Raw genomic sequence first — 19661 nt, 5'->3', positions numbered from 1 at the left:
GTATCTAACCCGTGCTGTACCTGCCCTGGGAGAGATTGAAGGGACAGTGTAGAGGGAACTTTACTCTGTATCTGACCCGTGCTGTCCCTGCCCTGGGAGTGTTTGATGGGATAGTGCAGAGGGAGCTTTACTCTGTATCTAACCCGTGCTGTACCTGGCCTGGGAGTGTTTGATGGGATAGTGTCAAGGTAGCTTTACTCTGTATCTAACCCGTGCTGTACCTGCCCTGGGAGTGTTTGATGGGACAGTGTAGAGGGAGCTTTACTCTGTATCTAATCCGTGCTGCACCTGCCCTGGGAGTGTTTGATGGGACAGTGTCGAGGGAGCTTTACTCTGTGTCTAACCTGTGCTGTACCTGCCTTGGGAGTGTTTGAGGAGACATTGTAGAGGGAGCTTTACTCTGTATCTAACCGGGGCTGCATCTGCCCTGGGAGTGTTTGAAGGGACATTGTAGAAGGAGCTTATACACTGTATCTAACCTGGTTTGCACCTGCCCTGGGAGTGTTTTGATGGGATAGTGCAGAAGGAGCTTTGCTCTGTATCTCACCCGTGCTGTTGCTGCCCTGCAACTGTTTGATGGGACGGTGCAGATGGAGCTGTACTCTGCATCTAACCCACGCTGAACCTGCCCTGGGAGTGTTTGATGGGCCAGTGTAGAGTGGGCTTTACTCTGTAACAATCCCGTGCTGTATCTGCCCTGGGAGCGTTTGATGGGACGGTGCAGATGGAACTTTATTCTGCATCTAACCCACGCTGTACCTGACCTGGGAGAGTTTGATGGGACAGTGTCGAGGGAGCTTTAATCTGTATCTGTCCCGTGCTGCACCTGCCCTGGGCGTGTTTGATGAGACATTGTAGAGGGAGCTTTACTCTGTATCTAATCTGTGCTGTACCTGCCTGGGAGTGTTTGATGGGACAGTGTAGGGGGAGATTTACTCTGTATCTAATCCATACTCTGTATCTAATCCATGCTGTACCTGCCCTTGGAGTGTTTGATGGGACAGTGTAGAGGGAGCTTTAATCTGTATCTTACCCGTGCTGTACCTGCCCTGGGAGTGTTTGATGGGACAGTGTGGTGGGAACTTTACTCTGTATCTAACCCGTGCTGAACCTGCCCTGGGAGTGTTTGATGGGACAGTGAAGAGGGAGCTTTACTCTGCATCTAACCCACACTGTACCTGCCCTGGGAGTGTTTGATGGGACCGTGTAGAGGGAGCTTTACTCTGTATCTAACCCATGCTGCACCTGCCCTGGGAGTGTTTGATAGGACAGTGTAGAGGGAGCTTTACTCTGTATCTAACCCATGCTGCACCTGCCCTGGGAGTGTTTGATAGGACAGTGTAGAGGGAGCTTTACTCTGTATCTAACCGGTGCTGTACCTGCCCTGGGAGTGTTTGATGGGACAGTGTGATGGGAACTTTACTCTGTATCTAACCCGTGCTGTGCCTGCCCTGGGAGTCTTTGATGGGACAGTGTAGAGGGAGCTTTACTCTGTATCTAACCCACACTGCACCTACTCTGGGAATGTTTGATGGGACAGTGTAGAGAGAGCTTTAGTTTGTATCTGACCCGTGCTGTACCTGCCCTGGGAGTGATTGATGGGACAGTGAAGAGGGAGCTTTACTCTGTATCTAACCCGTGCTGTACCTGCCCAGGGAGTGTTTGATATGTCGGTGTAGAGGGAGCTTTACTCTGTTTCTGACCCGTGCTGTACCTGCCCAGGGAGTTTTGAATGGGACAGCGTTGAGGGAGCTTTACTCTGTATCTAACCCGTGCTGTACCTGCCCTGTGAGTGTTTGATGGGACAGTGTGGATGGAGCTTTACTCTGTATCTAATCCATGCTGTACCTGCCCTTGGAGTGTTTGATGGGACAGTGTAGAGGGAGCTTTAATCTGTATCTTACCCGTGCTGTACCTGCCCTGGGAGTGTTTGATGGGACGGTGTAGCTGGAGCTTTACTCTGCATCTAACCGACACTGTAGTTGTCCTGGGATTGTTTGATGGGACAGTGTCGATAGAGCTTTAATCTGTTAATGACCTGTGCTGTACCTGCCCTGGGAGTGGTTGATGAGACAGTTTTGAGGGAACTTTACTCTGTATCTAACCCGTGCTCTACCTGCCCTGGGAGTGTTTGATGGGACAGTGTAGTGGGAGCTTTAGTCCGTATCTGACCTGTGCTGTACCTGCCCTGGGAGTGTTTGATGGGACAGTGTAGCGGGAGATTTAACCCGTGCTGTACCTGCCCTGGGTGTGTTTGATGGGATAATGTCGGGGGAGCTTTACTCTGTATCTCATCCATGCTTTACCTGCCCTGAGAGTGTTTGATGGGACAGTGTAGAGAGAGCTTTGCACTGTATCTAACCCGTGCTGTACCTGCCCTGGGAGTGTTTGATGAGACAGTGTCGCGGGAGGTTTACTCTGTATCTGACCCGTGCTGTACCTGCCCTTGGAGTGTTTGATGGGACAGTGTAGAGGGAGGTTTACTTCGTATCTAACCCGTGCTGTACCTGCCCTGGGAGTGTTTGATGGGACAGTGTAGTGGGAGCTTTAGTCTGTATCTGACCTGTGCTGTACCTGCCCTGGGAGTGATTGATGGGACAGTGTCGAGGGAGCTTTACTCTGTGTCTAACCTGTGCTGTACCTGCCCTGGGAGTTTTTGATGGGACAGTGTAGAGGGAGCTCTGCACTGTATCTAACCCGTGCTGTACCTGCCCTGGAGTGTTTGATGGGACGGTGTAGATGGAGCTTTACTCTGCATCTAACCCACGCTGTACCTGCCCTTGGAGTATTTGATGGGACAGTGTAGAGAGAGCTTTAGTCTGTATCTGACCCGTGCTGTACCTGTTCAGGGAGTGATTGATGGGACAGTGTAGAGGGAGTGTTACTCTGCATCTAACCCACACTGTCCCTGCCCTTGGAGTGTTTGATGGGACAGTGTAGAGAGAGCTTTAGTCTGTATCTGACCCGTGCTGTACCTGTCCTGGGAGTGATTGATGGGACAGTGTAGAGGGAGCTTTACTCTGTATGTCACCTGTGCTGTACCTGCCCTGGAAGTGTTTGATGGGACAGTGTAGAGGGAGCTTTACTCTGTATCTAACCCGTGCTGTACCCGCCCTTGGAATGTTTGATGGGACAGTGTAGAGAGAGCTTTAATCTCTATCTGACCCGTGCTATACCTGCCCTGGGAGTGTTTGATGGGACAGTGTACAGGGAGCTTTACTCTGTATCTAACCCGTGCTTAAGTATAAGAAATAGGAGCAGGAGTCGGCCTTACGGCTGTGCTGTACCTGTTAGGAATGTTTGACGGGGACACTGGTGTCCGCAATATTTTCCAACCACAGCAACAATAAAGAGAAACGGAGAAAATAAAACACAAAGAAAGTTTATTAAATTATAATTAAACAAAGAGCCCCAGACTGGGGCCAAGTCTGTTACACCTGAAGGAACAAGATGAATATCATCCTGGAATTCACTGAATCCCGTTCAGGGTGTGTGAGACCAGAAACCTCTGTAAAAAGCACGGTTGCATTTTTGCACCAATAACACACAGGTGACATGAGCTGAGGTGCGACATTTGGCCCATTGAGCCCAGAGCAGGGATTGCACACCAGACATCCCTGGCTTGTTTGGCTCAGTACCGAATCACTCACTGAATTCACTGATTGAGCGGTGAACATTACAGTTTGAAAGAATTAATTTACGAAATATGTATGACCTGTGGGCGGGGTTCCCAATCAGTGGGCGGGGCTCCCAGTCGGTGGGCGGGGCTCCCAGTCGGTGGGCGGGGCTCCTTGCTGGCGGCATAGGCTCTAAATATTTCCCCCAAAGTGTGCTGTTTGTAATAAAATCCCCAGAAACACTGAAAAGTTCAGCATTGTTGTGAAATTCAGCCTCTCACCCCTACCCTCTCCCCCACTCCCACCCTTCTCCCCCACCCTCTCAAACAACCCTCACTCCCACCCTCTCCCCCACCGCTCACTTTCACCCCTCTCCCGCACCCCTCACTCCCACCCTCTCCCCACCCTCTCCCCCACCTCTCACTCTCACCCCTCACTCCCACCCTCTCCTCCACCCCTCACTCTCACCCCTCTCCCGCACTCCTCCCCCACCCCTCCTCCATCCTCTCCCCACCCCTCACTTCCACCCTCTCCCCCACCGCTCACTCTCACCCTTCTCCCCCACCCCTCTCCCCACCCCTCACTGCCACCCTCTCCCCTATCCTCTCCCCCACCCCTCACTCCCACCCTCACCCCACCCTCTCCCCCCACTCACTCCCACCCTCTCCCCCACCTCTCACTCTCACCCCTCTCCTGCACTCCTCCCCCACCCCTCCTCCATCCTCTCCCCACCCCTCACTTCCACCCTCTCCCCTATCCTCTCCCCCACCCCTCACTCCCAACTTCTCCCCCCCAACATCTCCCCAACCCTCACTCCCACCCCTCTTCCCTCCCCTCACTCCCACCCTCTCCCCTACCTCTCCCCCCTCTCCCCCACCATTTTCCCTCCCCTTACTCACACCCTCTCCCCATCCTCACCCTCACCGCTCACTCCCACCCTCTCTCTACCCTCTCTCTCCACCCCTCATCCCCATCCTCTCCCCACCCCTCATCCCCATCCTCTCCCCACCCCTCACTCCCACCCTCTCTCTACCCTCTCTCCCCACCCCTCATCCCCATCCTCTCCCCACTCCTCACTTCCACCCTCTCCCCACCCCTCATCTCCATCCTCTCCCCACCCCTCACTCCCACCCTCTCTCCACCCCTCATCCCCATCCTCTCCCCATCCCTCATTTCCACCCTCTCCCCACCCCTCATCCCCATCCTCTCCCCACCCCTCACTCCCACCCTCTCCCCACCTCTCCCCACCCTCTCCCCCCACCCTCTCCACACCCTCTCCCCACCCCTCACTCCCACCCTCTCTCCCCCACCCTCACTCCCTGTATCACACACAGGGGTAGATACCTTTCGCTCAGCACCTCAGCCCATTCCCTATTGGGCCTCTGTTGTGTTGAACACCCAGGCCCTGATTGGGTCAATGCTGTGCCAACATCCTACCAGTTGGCGGTGGTGGAGTTTACATACGGCCAACACCTCACGCCCTCCTTGGACTGAAAGCTTAATCTCAGTGGGGTCGAGCAGCGTCTTCTAAACACATTAAATAACATCAATCTTCGATGGTCAGATACACTTCCCCCAAAAGATTCAAAGGGTGTGTGTGAGATACTGAGAGATTAAGCAGTATATCTGGAGAATTCTGTGAACGCTGCAGAATCCCAGGATAGAATTCAACTCCAGCACGACAGTGCGTGTTCTCCGAATAATGAACGGTATTGTGAGAGGAGTCGTTACATCAGACTGTCGGACTGCAGCTGATTGGAGTGGCTGTTCTGGAGACAGTCGAAATCTCCTGGTGAGCAGACCGATGTCAGAGAGATGGGGAGCATCCTGTCGGTGGTGGAGGTGCACTGGTGGAGGTGCACTGGTGGAGGTGCACTGGTGGAGGTGCACTGGTGGAGGTGCACTGCCCAGTATTTATGACGAAGATTCTGTTCGGACTCACAATCTGTCGGTCTGAGGCGGAGCTCCACCAGGAAAAAAGATTCTTAAAAATGTGTATCTTGCTCTCTCTTCCACTCTTTTTTTCTCTCTCTCTCGTTTTTCTCTATCTCTTCCTCTCTCTCTCCCCCTCTCTCTCTTCCACTCATTCTTCCCCTCCTTCTCTCTCTTCCTTTCACTTCCTCTCTCTCTTCCTCTCTCTCTCTGTCTCCCTCTCTCTGCATCTCTCTGTCTCTCTCTCTCTGTTTCTCTCTCTCTCTGTCTCTGTCTCTCTCTGCCTATCTGTCTCTCTCTATCTCTCTTCCCCCTCTCTCTCTCTTCCTCTGTCTCTCTCTCTCTCACTGTCTCTCTCTGTCTCCCTCTCTCTGCATCTCTCTGTCTCTCTCCCTCTGTCTCTATCCCTCTCTGTCTCTTTCTCTCTGTCTCTCTCACTCTCTGTCTCCCTCTCTCTCTGTCTCCCTCTCTCTCTGTCTCTCTCTCTGTCTCTATCTGTCTCTCTCTCTCTCTCTGTCAGTCTCTCACTCTCTCTCTGTCTCTCTCTGTCTCTCTCTCTGTCTTTACCTCTCTCTGTCTTTACCTCTCTCTGTCTCTGTCTGTCTGTCTGTCTCTCTCTGTCACTATCTCTCTCTCTTTCTGTCTCTCTCTCCCTCCCTCTCCCTCTCTGTCTCTTTCTTTCTGTCTCTCTTCCTCTCTCTCTCTATCTCTCTCTCTGTCTCTTCCTCTCGCTATCTCTCTCTCTCTTCCTTTCTCTCCCTCTCTATCTCTCTCTCTCTTCCTCTCCCTGTCTCTCTCTCTTCCTCTCTCTCTCTGTTTCTCTCTCTCTCTATCTCTCTCTGTCTGTCTGTTTCTCTCTCTCTCTGTCTCTGTCTCTCTCTGCCTATCTGTCTCTCTCTATCTATCTCTCTTCCCCTCTCTCTCTCTTCCTCTGTCTCTCTCTCTCACTGTCTCTCTCTGTCTCCCTCTCTCTGCATCTCTCTGTCTCTCTCCCTCTGTCTCTATCCCTCTCTGTCTCTCTCTCTCTCACTCTCTGTCTCCCTCTCTCTCTCTCTATCTGTCTCTCTCTCTCTCTCTGTCTATCTCTCGCTCTCTCTCTCTCTGTCTTTACCTCTCTCTGTCTTTCTCTCTATCTCTGTCTCTTTCTCTCTGTCTGTCTGTCTGTCTCTCTCTGTCACTATCTCTCTCTCTTTCTGTCTCTCTCTCGCCCTCCCTCTCCCTCTCTCTCTGTCTCTCTCTCCCTCTCTATCTCTTTCTTTCTGTCTCTCTTCCTCTCTCTATCTCTCTCTCTGTCTCTTCCTCTGTCTATCTCTCTCTCTCTTCCTCTCCCTGTCTCTCTCTCTCTGTCTTTCTCTCTCTTCCTCTCTCTCTCTGTTTCTCTCTCTCTCTATCTCTCTCTCTCTCTCTCTGTTTCTCTCTCTGTCTCTGTCTCTGTCTCTCGCTTCCTCTCTCTCTCTATCTCTCTCTCTCTCTTCCCCTCTCTCTCTCTCTTCCTCTGTCTCTCTCTCTCTTCCTTTCTCTCTCTCTCTTCCTTTCTCTCTCTCTCTGTCTCTCTCTCCATCTCTCTCTCTTCCTCTCTCTCTCTGTTTCTCTCTCTCTCTGTCTGTCTCTCTCTGTCTCTGTCTCTCTCTGCCTATCTGTCTCTCTCTATCTATCTCTCTTCCCCCCCTCTCTCTCTCTTCCTCTCTATCTCGCTCTTCCTCTCTATCTCTCTCTTCCTCTCTATCTCTCTATCTCTATCTCTCTCTCTCTCTTCCCCTCTTTCTCTCTCTTCCTCTGTCTCTCTCTCTCTTCCTTTCTCTCTCTCTCTCTCTCTTCCTTTCTCTCTCTCTCTCTCTCTCCATCTCTCTCTCTCTTCCTCTCTCTCTCTGTTTCTCTCTCTCTCTCTCTCTGTCTCTCTCTGTCTCTGTCTCTCTCTGCCTATCTGTCTCTCTCTATCTATCTCTCTTCCCCCTCTCTCTCTCTCTTCCTCTCTATCTCGCTCTTCCTCTCTATCTCTCTATCTCTCTCTCTCGATCTCTCTTTCTCTCTTTTCCTCTCTCTCTCTCTGTCTCTCTTCCTCTCTCTCTCTTCCTCTCTCTCTCTCTCTCTCTCTTCCTCTCTCTCGATCTCTCTTCCTTTCTCTCTGTCTCTCTTCCTCTCTATCTCTCTCTTCCTCTCTATCTCTCTCTCTCGATCTCTCTCTCTCTCTTTTCCTCTCTCTGTCTCTGTCTCTCTTCCTCTGTCTCTCTTCCTCTCTCTCTCTCTCTCTCTTCCTCTCTCTCGATCTCTCTTCCTTTCTCTCTGTCTCTCTTCCTCTCTATCTCTGTCTCTCTTCCTCTCTCTCTCTCTCTCTCTGTCTGTCTGCCTCTCTCTTCCTCATTCTAGCACGAGGGACGTGGTGATGATGTCAGTGAGGATGATTTTCTGCAGCCTGAATCTCCATTATAAACATGGTAAGGCCCCTCCCACCGCAGCGTAAACTCACCCTGTGCTGTTTTAAGATTCGGTATATACGTTTTTTTAAAAAAAGCACATTTGTAAATGCAGGCGACAAATCTCCCCAGTGTTCATTTCACTTTTTAAAGGTTTTTTTTAAAATTTCAGTTGTGTCCACTTGGTCAGGGTGTGAATTTCCTCCACTTCCTGCTTCTTACCCCGTGCTTGCACATTGAGTAAGGACAGTTTCATGTAGGGTGTCACATCGCCCAGGCCCGACTCACCGTTCTCTGGGACTATGATGTAATTCATTTGCTTTTTATTCACTGTGGGACTCGGAGTGCCCGGCTCCGCCCAAACCACATCTCCCTCGTCCGGTGCAGCCAACTCATGCGCCAGCTTCAGGCAGAAGTCATCTGAGGGAATGGGGTCGTCTGAGGGCATGGGGTCATCTGAGGGCATGGGGTCGTCTGAGGGCATGGGGTCTGAGCCCAGGACGGAATCTGTGGGGTGCACTTCAGGGTCAGTCAGCCCGTGGTTGGAGGGGAGCTGCCCGTGCCCTGGCTCTCCCTGTGTGCTCAAAGGGAAGGCCAAGGACTGAAAGCTTCCATGGAACATTGGGATGGGATCCATCGGAAAGTCAGTACCAGTGCCCGGCCTCTGTGCTGTCGGAGTGAAATCCAAACACGTGTTGTGAGCTTTACCCATCCATGCCCAATCTGACTGAGGTGCTGGCATCGCCTCCCGGTTTGATTTGAATGTCAGTTTATCAGAAGACATGTAGTCAGATGACTTGAGTCCCTCAGACACCAGGTGTGTCCGCATTTCCTCCGAGCTGTGGCCTTCTGTGTCCGGCCCACTTCCAGCCATTTTGGCCCAAGTCGCAGATACACATGTGCCAAAAGCCTGATAACCTGCTTCTGCAGAAGGTCCGGGGAGAGGGATTGTCTGACCAGCTGCCTTACTCTGAGCACTTGGGCTCAGTGAATAGGTGCTTAATGTGAGAGGCGAGTCTCGATCTTCCTTGACCATGAATGGGTGGTACCCATCTTCCTCTTCTCTTGCCCCAATCACTGTTGCCAGGCTCCGGTGGTCTTTGGCAACACTGTTGAATAAGGAGTAACCCTGACCATCTGAGGCATCTCCTGGTGTCCCCATGTGCTCCTGGACGAAGGGAAGGATTCTTCTATCCTCATCCAGAGCCAAATCCTCAAAGAACAGCGGGAAAGGGGACAAGGAGTCCGCCACCAATGGGAAATTGAAGCTTGGAAAATGAAGGAAGGGGCAGCGTTGAAACGGAAGGGTTGGGAAGTTGGTAGCCTCTGCGCTGGGTGGGTTATCAACATCTTCAAACCTGTCCTTCTCCCTGAGAATAGATTGAATAGATGAGCAAAAAGTTATAATTTCTAATCCAAAACTTCATTTGAACATTGAACTGTTCAGATTAATTTCCTAGATTACGAAATAAGCCCTGTCCCCATATCCGGTAGCTATGGGGACGACTGCGCAGTCCAGTGTGGTAATGGTCCACTCGGGCCAGGATGGTGTAGGGCCCGATGTTTCTTTTTATTCATTCATGGGATGTGGGCATTGCTGGCAGGGCCAGCATTTATTGCCCATCCCTAATTACCATTGAGAAGGTGGTGGTGAGCCGCCTTCTTGAACCGCTGCAGTCCGTGTGGTGAAGGTTCTCCCACAGTGCTGTTAGGTAGGGAGTTCCAGGATTTTGACCCAGCAACGATAAAGGAACGGCGATATAGTTCCAAGTCGGGATGGTGTGTGACTTGGAGGGGAACGTGCAGGTGGTGTTGTTCCCATGTACCTGCTGCCCTTGTCCTTCTAGGTGATAGAGGTCGCAGGTTTGGGAGATGCTGTCGAAGAAGCCTTGGCGAGTTGCTGCAGTGCATCCTGTGGATGGTACACACTGCAGCCACAGTGCGCTGGTGGTGGAGGGAGTGAATGTTTAGGGTGCTGGATGGGGTGCCAATCAAGCGGGCTGCTTTGTCCTGGATGGTGTCGAGCTTCTTGAGTGTTGTTTGAGCTGCACTAATCCAGGCAAGTAGAGAGTATTCCATCACAATCCTGACTTGTGCCTTGTAGATAATGGAAAGGCTTTGGGGAGTCAGAAGGTGAGTCACTCGCCGCAGAATACCCAGCCTCTGACCTGCTCTTGTGGCCACAGTATTTATATGGCTGGTCGAATTAAGTTTCCGGTCAATGGCGACCCCCAGGATGTTGATGGTGGGGGATTCGGCGATGGTAATGCCATTGAATGTCAAGGGGGGGTGGTTGGACTCTCTCTTGTTGGAGATGGTCATTGCCTGGCACTTGTCTGGCACGAATGTTACTTGCCACTTATGAGCCCAAGCCTGGATGTTGTCCAGGTCTTGCTGCATGCGGGCATGGACTGCTTCATTATCTGATGGGTTGTGAATAGAACTGAACATTGTGCAATCATCAGTGAACATCCCCATTTCTGACCTTATGATGGAGGGAAGGTCATTGATGAAGCACCTGAAGATGGTTGGGCCTAGGACACTGCCCTGAGGAACTCCTGCAGCAATGCCCTGGGGCTGAGATGATTGGCCTCCAACAACCACTATCATCTTCCTTTGTGCTAGGTATGACTCCAGCCACTGGAGAGTTTTCCACCTGATTCCCATTGACTTCAATTTTACTAGGGTTCCTTGGTGCCACACTCGGTCAAATGCTGCCTTGATGTCAAGGGCAGTCACTCTCACCTCACCTCTGGAATTCAGCTCTTTTGTCCATGTTTGGACCAAAGCTGTAATGAGGTCTGGAGCCGAGTGTGGTAATGACCCACTCAGGCCAGGATGGTGTAGGGCCCGATGTCCAATGTGGTAATGACCCACTCAGGCCAGGATGGTGTAGGGCCCGATGTCCAATGTGGTAATGAGCAACTCAGGCCAGGATGGTGTAGGGCCCGATGTCCAGTGTGGTAATGACCCACTCAGGCCAGGATGGTGTAGGGCCCGATGTCCAATGTGGTAATGACCCACTCAGGCCAGGATGGTGTAGGGCCCGATGTCCAATGTGGTAATGACCCACTCAGGCCAGGATGGTGTAGGGCCCGATGTCCAGTGTGGTAATGACCCACTCAGGCCAGGATGGTGTAGGGCCCGATGTCCAGTGTGGTAATGGCCCACTCAGGCCAGGATGGTGTAGGGCCCGATGTCCTGTGTGGTAATGACCCACTCAGGCCAGGATGGTGTAGGGCCCGATGTCCAGTGTGGTAATGACCCACTCAGGCCAGGATGGTGTAGGGCCAGATGTCCAGTGTGGTAATGACCCACTCAGGCCAGGATGGTGTAGGACCCGATGTCCAGTGTGGTAATGACCCACTCAGGCCAGGATGGTGTAGGGCCCGATGCCCAGTGTGGTAATGACCCACTCAGGCCAGGATGGTGTAGGGCCCGATGTCCAGTGTGGTAATGACCCACTCAGGCCAGGATGGTGTAGGGCCCGATGTCCAGTGTGGTAATGACCCACTCAGGCCAGGATGGTGTAGGGCCCGATGTCCAGTGTGGTAATGACCCACTCAGGCCAGGATGGTGTAGGGCCCGATGTCCAGTGTGGTAATGACCCACTCAGGCCAGGATGGTGTAGGGCCCGATGTCCAGTGTGGTAATGACCCACTCAGGCCAGGACACACAACTTAATGTCTAAAACACCTCTCACACCAGGGACCTCCACGACCTCGAAGGATATGGGCAGAAGGTGATAAGAACAGCACCACCTCCGAGTTCCTCTATTTAATTCACACACCATTCCGACTTGGAAATATATCGCCGTTCCTTCATCGTCACTGGGTCAAAATCCTCAAACTCCCAACCGAACAGCACTGTTGGAGAACATTCACCACACGGACTACAGCGGTTCAAGAAGAAAACGGCTCACCACCACCTTCTCAAGGGGCAACTAGGGATGGGCAATAAATGCCAGCCTCGCCAGCGATGCCCACATCCCGAGGATGAATTTTAAAAAGCAGCACCGTGAGATGGGAGCCTCTACCTTCAGCTCTGCTCCTCCCCCACAGCTCCCAAACAAACCAAGTTCGAACAAAAAGCATTTCCATGAAGACAATGTCCCTTTAACTATTGAGCACCTGTTATGCAAAGCTTGGTGATTTCTGATTGCACTCAGAGCTGTATTCAACCACAGTGAGGGTGGGCCGTGGGCAAGGTCAGCTCGACCCAAACACACACACTGCACAAACCGAGCTTAGCTAAAAGCGGAACTGAGGTCTCAGATCCTAGTTTTATATTTTGAGAAGGGCCAAGGGCGAGAAAGAAAGACTTACATTTATACAGCACATTTCACAACCTCAGGACGTCCCAAAGCATTTTACAGCTAATTAAGTACTTTCTGAAGCACAATCACTGTTATAATGTAGGAAATACAGCAGGTAATTTACACACAGCAATGAGATAACCTATTTTAGTGATGTTGGCCCAGGACAACTCCTCTGCAGCACCATAAAATCCTTTACATCTATCTGAGAGGGAAGGCATCTCATCCAAAGGACAGCACCTCTGACTATACAGCACTGAGCATATCAGCCTGAATATTGTGATCAAGTCTCTGGAGTGGGGCTTGAACCCACAACCTTCCAAGTCAGAGGTGAGAGTGCTGCTCAGTGAGCCACAGCTAAGACCTATAGTGGAAGACAGCACCAAACCTGAACAGAGTATGAGGGAAGTCCAACTAAGTCACCAAGCTTGTGTTTTAAAAGGCTCTGGATTGTAGTTTAAAGGAATGTCCGAATGAGGGGAAGATATTCATGGGTTCTGACATCCTGGGAAAGTTTGAGTTCGAGTCGGAGACGCTGCGATGAGTCTTGATTTCAACACAGTGAGGATGCAGAGAGGAAGGAGAGTGTGTAGGACGGGGGAATTTGGACTTTAGAGGAACATTAAATGAAAGTTCCGAGGAGCAATGACAATAATAGGATTGATAAAATAGGGGGAAAAAGCAAGTGTGAGATTAGAGAGTAAGAGCAAAGGTGAGAAAGGGATTACTTATTGGGTGAAAAGCTTTTTCTTGTTTCCTGGGTCGTCTAATCCAGGTTAATTCAGTTCAAGGTTACTTTGATGAGTTAAGTGATGTAAATCAGGTAGAGTTTTATAAATAGGTTCTATTGGTGCAATTTGAATGAGTGCAGGCTCACTGGGGATCGGATTTGATTCATCGTTTAAGGAGCTAACGCTACTCACCATGGCACTTCGTGCTTACATGAAATCTTCTCCACTTTGCAGTTGTCAAACTTCCATCCACTAAAAACAGGTTCAGAGTTCTAGTTCAGGAAAACAAATTCTTTTTAGTCTCAAAGTTTGGGTTAATCAGGCAAAATACAAACCCCAACTTTATTAAATTTATTTCCGATGTTGTTACTGCGAACACTTCTCGTCTCTCAATTTTAGCTATTGTACTGTGGCCAGAGGTCCACTATGTATTTCTCTCATTGCTCCTAAGCTCTAGACATCCCATCCTGCTCACTCTCTGCTCTTTCCCGTTTTCTCACCATTGAATTCAAAGCAATGTTACAGATAAAGGAACTGAGAGTGGGACAGACTGTGTGTGGGTGATGGAGGAGCTGGTATCTGAGAGTGGGACAGACTGTGTGTGGGTGATGGAGGAGCTGGTATCTGAGAGTGGGGCAGACTGTGTGTGGGTGATGGAGGAGCTGGTATCAGAGAGAGGGACAGACTGTGTGGGGGTGATGGAGGAGCTGGTATCTGCGAGTTGGACAGTCTGTGTGGGGGTGATGGAGGAGCTGGTATCTGCGAGTGGGACAGTCTGTGTGGGGGTGATGGAGGAGCTGGTATCTGAGAGTGGGGCAGACTGTGTGTGGGTGATGGAGGAGCTGGTATCAGAGAGAGGGACAGACTGTGTGGGGGTGATGGAGGAGCTGGTATCTGAGAGTGGGGCAGACTGTGTGTGGGTGATGGAGGAGCTGGTATCAGAGAGAGGGACAGACTGTGTGGGGGTGATGGAGGAGCTGGTATCAGAGAGTGGGACAGTCTGTGTGGGGGTGATGGAGGAGCTGGTATCTGAGAGTGGGACAGACTGTGTGGGGGTGATGGAGGAGCTGGTATCTGAGAGTTGGACAGTCTGTGTGGGGGTGATGGAGGAGCTGGTATCTGAGAGTGGGACAGACTGTGTGGGGGTGATGGAAGAGCTGGTATCTGAGAGTGGGACAGTCTGTGTGGGGGTGATGGAGGAGCTGGTATCTGAGAGTGGGACAGACTGTGTGGGGGTGATGGAGGAGCTGGTATCAGAGAGAGGGACAGACTGTGTGGGGGTGATGGAGGAGCTGGTATCAGAGAGTGGGACAGTCTGTGTGGGGGTGATGGAGGAGCTGGTATCTGAGAGTGGGACAGTCTGTGTGGGGGTGATGGAGGAGCTGGTATCAGAGAGAGGGACAGACTGTGTGGGGGTGATGGAGGAGCTGGTATCTGGGATTGGGACAGACTGTGTGTGGGTGATGGAGGAGCTGGTATCTGAGAGTGGGACAGTCTGTGTGGGGGTGATGGAGGAGCTGGTATCTGAGAGTGGGACAGACTGTGTGGGGGTGATGGAAGAGCTGGTATCTGAGAGTGGGACAGTCTGTGTGGGGGTGATGGAGGAGCTGGTATCTGAGAGTGGGACAGACTGTGTGTGGGTGATGGAGGAGCTGGTATCTGAGAGTGGGACAGACTGTGTGTGGGTGATGGAGGAGCTGGTATCTGAGAGTGGGACAGTCTGTGTGGGGGTGATGGAGGAGCTGGTATCTGAGAGTGGGACAGACTGTGTGGGGGTGATGGAGGAGCTGGTATCAGAGAGAGGGACAGACTGTGTGGGGGTGATGGAGGAGCTGGTATCAGAGAGTGGGACAGTCTGTGTGGGGGTGATGGAGGAGCTGGTATCTGAGAGTGGGACAGTCTGTGTGGGGGTGATGGAGGAGCTGGTATCAGAGAGAGGGACAGACTGTGTGGGGGTGATGGAGGAGCTGGTATCTGAGAGTGGGACAGTCTGTGTGGGGGTGATGGAGGAGCTGGTATCTGAGAGTGGGACAGTCTGTGTGTGGGTGATGGAGGAGCTGGTATCTGGGATTGGGACAGACTGTGTGTGGGTGATGGAGGAGCTGGTATCTGAGAGTGGGACAGTCTGTGTGGGGGTGATGGAGGAGCTGGTATCTGAGAGTGGGACAGACTGTGTGTGGGTGATGGAGGAGCTGGTATCTGAGAGTGGGACAGTCTGTGTGGGGGTGATGGAGGAGCTGGTATCAGAGAGAGGGACAGTCTGTGTGTGGGTGATGGAGGAGCTGGTATCTGGGATTGGGACAGACTGTGTGTGGGTGATGGAGGAGCTGGTATCTGGGATTGGGACAGACTGTGTGGGGGTGATGGAGGAGCTGGTATCTGAGAGTGGGACAGTCTGTGTGGGGGTGATGGAGGAGCTGGTATCTGAGAGTGGGACAGTCTGTGTGGGGGTGATGGAGGAGCTGGTATCTGAGAGTGGGACAGTCTGTGTGGGGGTGATGGAGGAGCTGGTATCTGAGAGTGGGACAGACCATCAGGCACTTGTGTAGAAAATGGGACAGGAAATTCCATAAAAGTGCACATAAATTTTTGAAGTTAAACAGATTTGAAAAATAAACAAACTAATTTGATACCTGGGACTTGTTAAAGATGTGCTTGGACAGGTCACTCTTCTGAGGTGAGGGAATATTCTCCCACCAGCTCTTCTTCAGTCTGTGAAAAAGAGAGAAGACATTTCATTCAGGACAATCTATGCGGTAGCGTTGACCTCCCGCTCCCCCGCACAGGCTTGGTCTCAATCTCAGACATTACTGCAGAGGAAACGGAGGGAGCACAGGGAATGAGGGACGAGTCAATGCTGTCCTTCTCATGGGCACATCCAGGTGACCAGTTCTGGAGCTGCATTGGTGGAGGCTGTGAGTAAGTAACAACCAAACCTTGTGCTTTCTAATCACAGGACATCAGCAACAGGGAGCTGAAACGAGGATTTTTTTTTCCTAATTTTTCCTTATACCCATATATTTTCCACCAGGGGACACTGGGCGGGGATAGGGAGGTGTGATTGATTTTCCCACCTTTCCCTAGTTTTGCACTGAGGCCAATTGCAGTACCACCTGCTTGAGAAGAGCTAACTCAACACAGACTGGGCCTGGAACCTTGTGCACTTTAGGGCTCACTGGGACAGTGTAGAGGGAGCTTTACTCTGTATCTAACCTGTGCTGTACCTGCCCTGGGAATGTTTGATGGGACAGTGTAGAGGGAGCTTTACTCTGTATCTAACCCGTGCTGTACCTGCCCTGGGAATGTTTGATGGGACAGTGTAGAGGGAGCTTTACTCTGTATCTAACCCGTGCTGTACCTGCCCTGGGAATGTTTGATGGGACAGTGTAGAGGGAGCTTCATTCTGTATCTACAGTTTGAAAAACACTTACAACTTGAAAAAGAAGAAGCAGACAGCCACTGGTAGAGGAACGAAGATGCAGACAAGGACGATTAATGTGGGTGAAATGAAGTCAGAGGACTCTAAAAGGAAAAGAGAAGAAATTGAAATATATTGAAATTAATCACTGTGAGGGTCTGTCGGTGACCCCACTTGAACAGATCCTGAGGATTAACGTATATATAAATACCTGAGAATGAGTCACTAAAGAACCAAGTTTGAACAGCCTGGGCAGGGGGAGAGAACACTGCAGCCCCTGTCTGACAGCCAACCTGGTTCTGAGAACCAGTGATGCATGGAAATAGGGGCATAGAGCCAGTCGTGCCCCCTCCAGTTCCACCACTGTTAAGAAGACTTTTTAAAGAGGTTACTTGTTGGATCTTGTTTATTTTTCCAACTGGCAAAACAGGAAAAGTCATCTCCCACCTGCTGCAGCTAAATCTCTCAAAGAGTTGGCAGTAGGTGTTGGAAGTGTTCCACTAACATCCCTGTACGCAGGTAATCGCACAGTGATTCTCAAACAGGTTTAGACATGTCCGAAGATTTATCAGGTTTTAGAAAAAGTTCATTATCGACTTCGGGAAACGTTCAATTGAGAGAAAAGCTTTCTGAGCGTGTGTTTTACATAGTTACAATGTAAACCAGAGATTACAATATAGATACAGGCTGTTCGCCCACCCAGTCCACGTTGGTGTTTAAGCTCTACACAAGCCGTATCCTAATCCATGTGCTCACCCTCTTCCCATAGCCCTTTATCCCCCTTTCCTTCAACCCTCAATCTAACCTATTCTTAAATGTCGACACAGGTCCAGAATTTCCAGAGAGCCTCTGCTGTTTGGCTGTGAGGCCCTGATCTGGGGCCCTCTCAAAATTTACCTCAGTAAAGGCACCTTAAACTTGCCGAGTCATCCTTTTGGTGGTAACTTGCTTTAGCAAGTTTATTCAGACAGTGGCTGAGTCCTACAGGCCAGTGTGGTCCCAGTTTGATCCCCGGCCCGTGGAGAGTTAGCAGCAGGAGTGCTACAACTGGTCCCAGCACCGTGAGGTTAAGGAGGGAAAAAATCAGCCAGGATTCCTGCCACTGAATGCTACTCAGTGATCGTCCCTGCCGGAATGTGTATGGATCTCGGGAGAAGACCAGAACTGGGCTGGTCAGTGACCGCAGAGGTGGGGTACCGGAGTGGGGGGAATCTGTGTCCCTTTCAGGAGAGATGGTGGGTGGGGGGAATTGGGGAGACAGAAAGCAAAATCTGTACTTCCTTTGACCATTGCCGCTTACCGTAAGTCCACAAGTACTCAGCGCTCCAGTCACTCCACACCCCGCTGTAATCTGGGACCGGTTTCGAGCGGACCTTTGTGAGGTAGGAGTAGCCGGGCTCCAGCAGTGCTTGGAGGTGCAGCATTTTCTGGTTTGTCGTGTTAATCGTCTGTATCAAAAATCAAGAAACAACTGCAATTGAGCAAAACTCCTTCTCCGCCTCAGCAAATCAATCCATTTTCACGGTTAACAATTGTTCTTTTCCTTTCACACCCTATCTGATGCTTTCCCAGGATCTCAACCCTGTGGAACTCCTCCCATCCCTCAGTCTCCCCTTCCTCCTACGATCTACAGACTTATAAAATCCAAATTTGGTGCCACCAAATCACCCCTCTTTAATTTACCTTTGGCCGGTGAATTTCCTCAGGGGTACTCCCATGTGTAATCTGGGTTTCTGCCATACTTTGGCCAATCTTACATCAGTGAGCGGGGTCAGGCCTGAGGAAATTCACCTGTCCATCATTTTTTTACAGGGTGTCTTTGTGACTTGCCTCCGATAATAGCGATACATCCCGGAAATCACGGCCATTTCACTGGTGATTTTCTGTTGCATACCAGAGATTTCCCAGGATACATTCCCCCTCCTCCCTCGAGAGGGCAGGATCACTGAATTACCCCTTTTAATCTTTTCAACTTTTCTGGTCCCCCAAACTTTGGGCCTTTGTCTTCACCTGAGTTTCCAAATGTAAAAAGCAGCAGAAAGACTGAGAGAGGAAAAGAGTGTTTGCTTTTTTCCCTCTCGGTATTTTCCATGGGTTTAGACCTCTCCTTCACCTGCCCACCGGGTGGGTAATTTGTGTGAGCCCAGGGACTGAACAAACTCTCCGCCCCCCCTTACTATACGTTGGGTTGTTGGTTAAATCACACATCCTCACGTGTCCTTCTAGGACTTTGGAAGGCCGTGAACTCTCCAATGGATCATGGTTTAGAAGGGGGGGAATTCCACCAGGATTCTCCCATTCATCCGATGTAACTTCAGCGGAACATAATCCCCGGAAAAACGAACGGGAGAATCCCTGTGGAAATTCACCCTCAAAGACTAGAAACTGCCAAACCAATTTATTAAACAGTAAATACATCCGTGAACAATAGGGATTTTCAGTAGTTACGGCTTTATTTATTAAAAATAAGAAAACAGCTACACTGAACTGGAGAGGACACGAGGTCCCTGAATATTAACCTCACAAAGCGGGTCACTGGCCTAACTACATCTCTCTGATGGCTTCGGAAGGACAACTTATGGGGACAAGACAGGCTATGATATATTTTCAAAATACGAACATACATACATACGAATTAAGAGCAGGAGTAGGCCATTCGGCCCCTCGAGCCTGCTCTGTCATTTGATAAGATCATGGCTGATCTGATTGCGACCTCAACCCTACTTTCTCGTCTACCTACTTTGACCGGTACAAAGGAAATTTAAATACGTGGGCCTCAAACTTGAGTAGAGCCCCTAATCAAACAATTTGGGCCAAACGTTCGACGTTTGGTCCCTTCACATGGAAGTCCTGCAAAAGGTTCAGAGGAGGACCACTAGATTAATACCTAGTTCGAAGGCCCTTAGTTACCACGATGGGTTTAGAGAGCTGCAAATATGGAGACTTTGAGAAGATTTGATTGAGGACTAGTGAACAGATTTAAAATAGTCGAAGAGGAAGCAGACCTGAAGGTGGGACACAAACCTTCCAGTTTCCTCCTGTCTTCCTGTAAGTGACTTGATACTCCAGATATTTATCGATAAACGTGTCTACGTAATCATCATCCCAGGCCAGGAACAGCTCTTTACCTCTTGAGCTGTTTATGTTGAGATTGTGTGGTGCCAAGGGCTTGACTGGAAAAAATGTTTCAAGAATTTAGGAAATGTCACAATATTCTATTTACACAAGAAAAGC

At 50.6% G+C, this 19661-nt stretch overlaps 1 protein-coding gene across 2 annotated transcripts in view; it reads right to left on the bottom strand.

Moving 5' to 3' along the window:
* Window positions 1-4917: 4917 nt before the first annotated feature.
* Window positions 4918-19661, bottom strand: part of LOC137340533 (interleukin-4 receptor subunit alpha-like) — a 31762-nt gene continuing 17018 nt past the window's right edge. For both annotated transcript variants that reach the window (XM_068003052.1, XM_068003053.1), the window contains 6 exons: window positions 19452-19600; window positions 17728-17875; window positions 16441-16531; window positions 15643-15721; window positions 13202-13281; window positions 4918-9333 (listed from right to left, as the gene is read on the bottom strand). In XM_068003052.1, coding sequence (XP_067859153.1) covers window positions 8124-9333; window positions 13202-13281; window positions 15643-15721; window positions 16441-16531; window positions 17728-17875; window positions 19452-19600 — 1757 coding nt within the window. In that variant the 3' untranslated portion in view covers window positions 4918-8123. The remainder of the gene's footprint in view (window positions 9334-13201; window positions 13282-15642; window positions 15722-16440; window positions 16532-17727; window positions 17876-19451; window positions 19601-19661) is intronic.

The sequence above is a fragment of the Heptranchias perlo genome, chromosome 22, assembly GCF_035084215.1.
Source record: "Heptranchias perlo isolate sHepPer1 chromosome 22, sHepPer1.hap1, whole genome shotgun sequence".
NCBI classification, from domain to species: domain Eukaryota; kingdom Metazoa; phylum Chordata; class Chondrichthyes; order Hexanchiformes; family Hexanchidae; genus Heptranchias; species Heptranchias perlo.
This window is presented reverse-complemented; position numbering and strand designations above follow the sequence as displayed.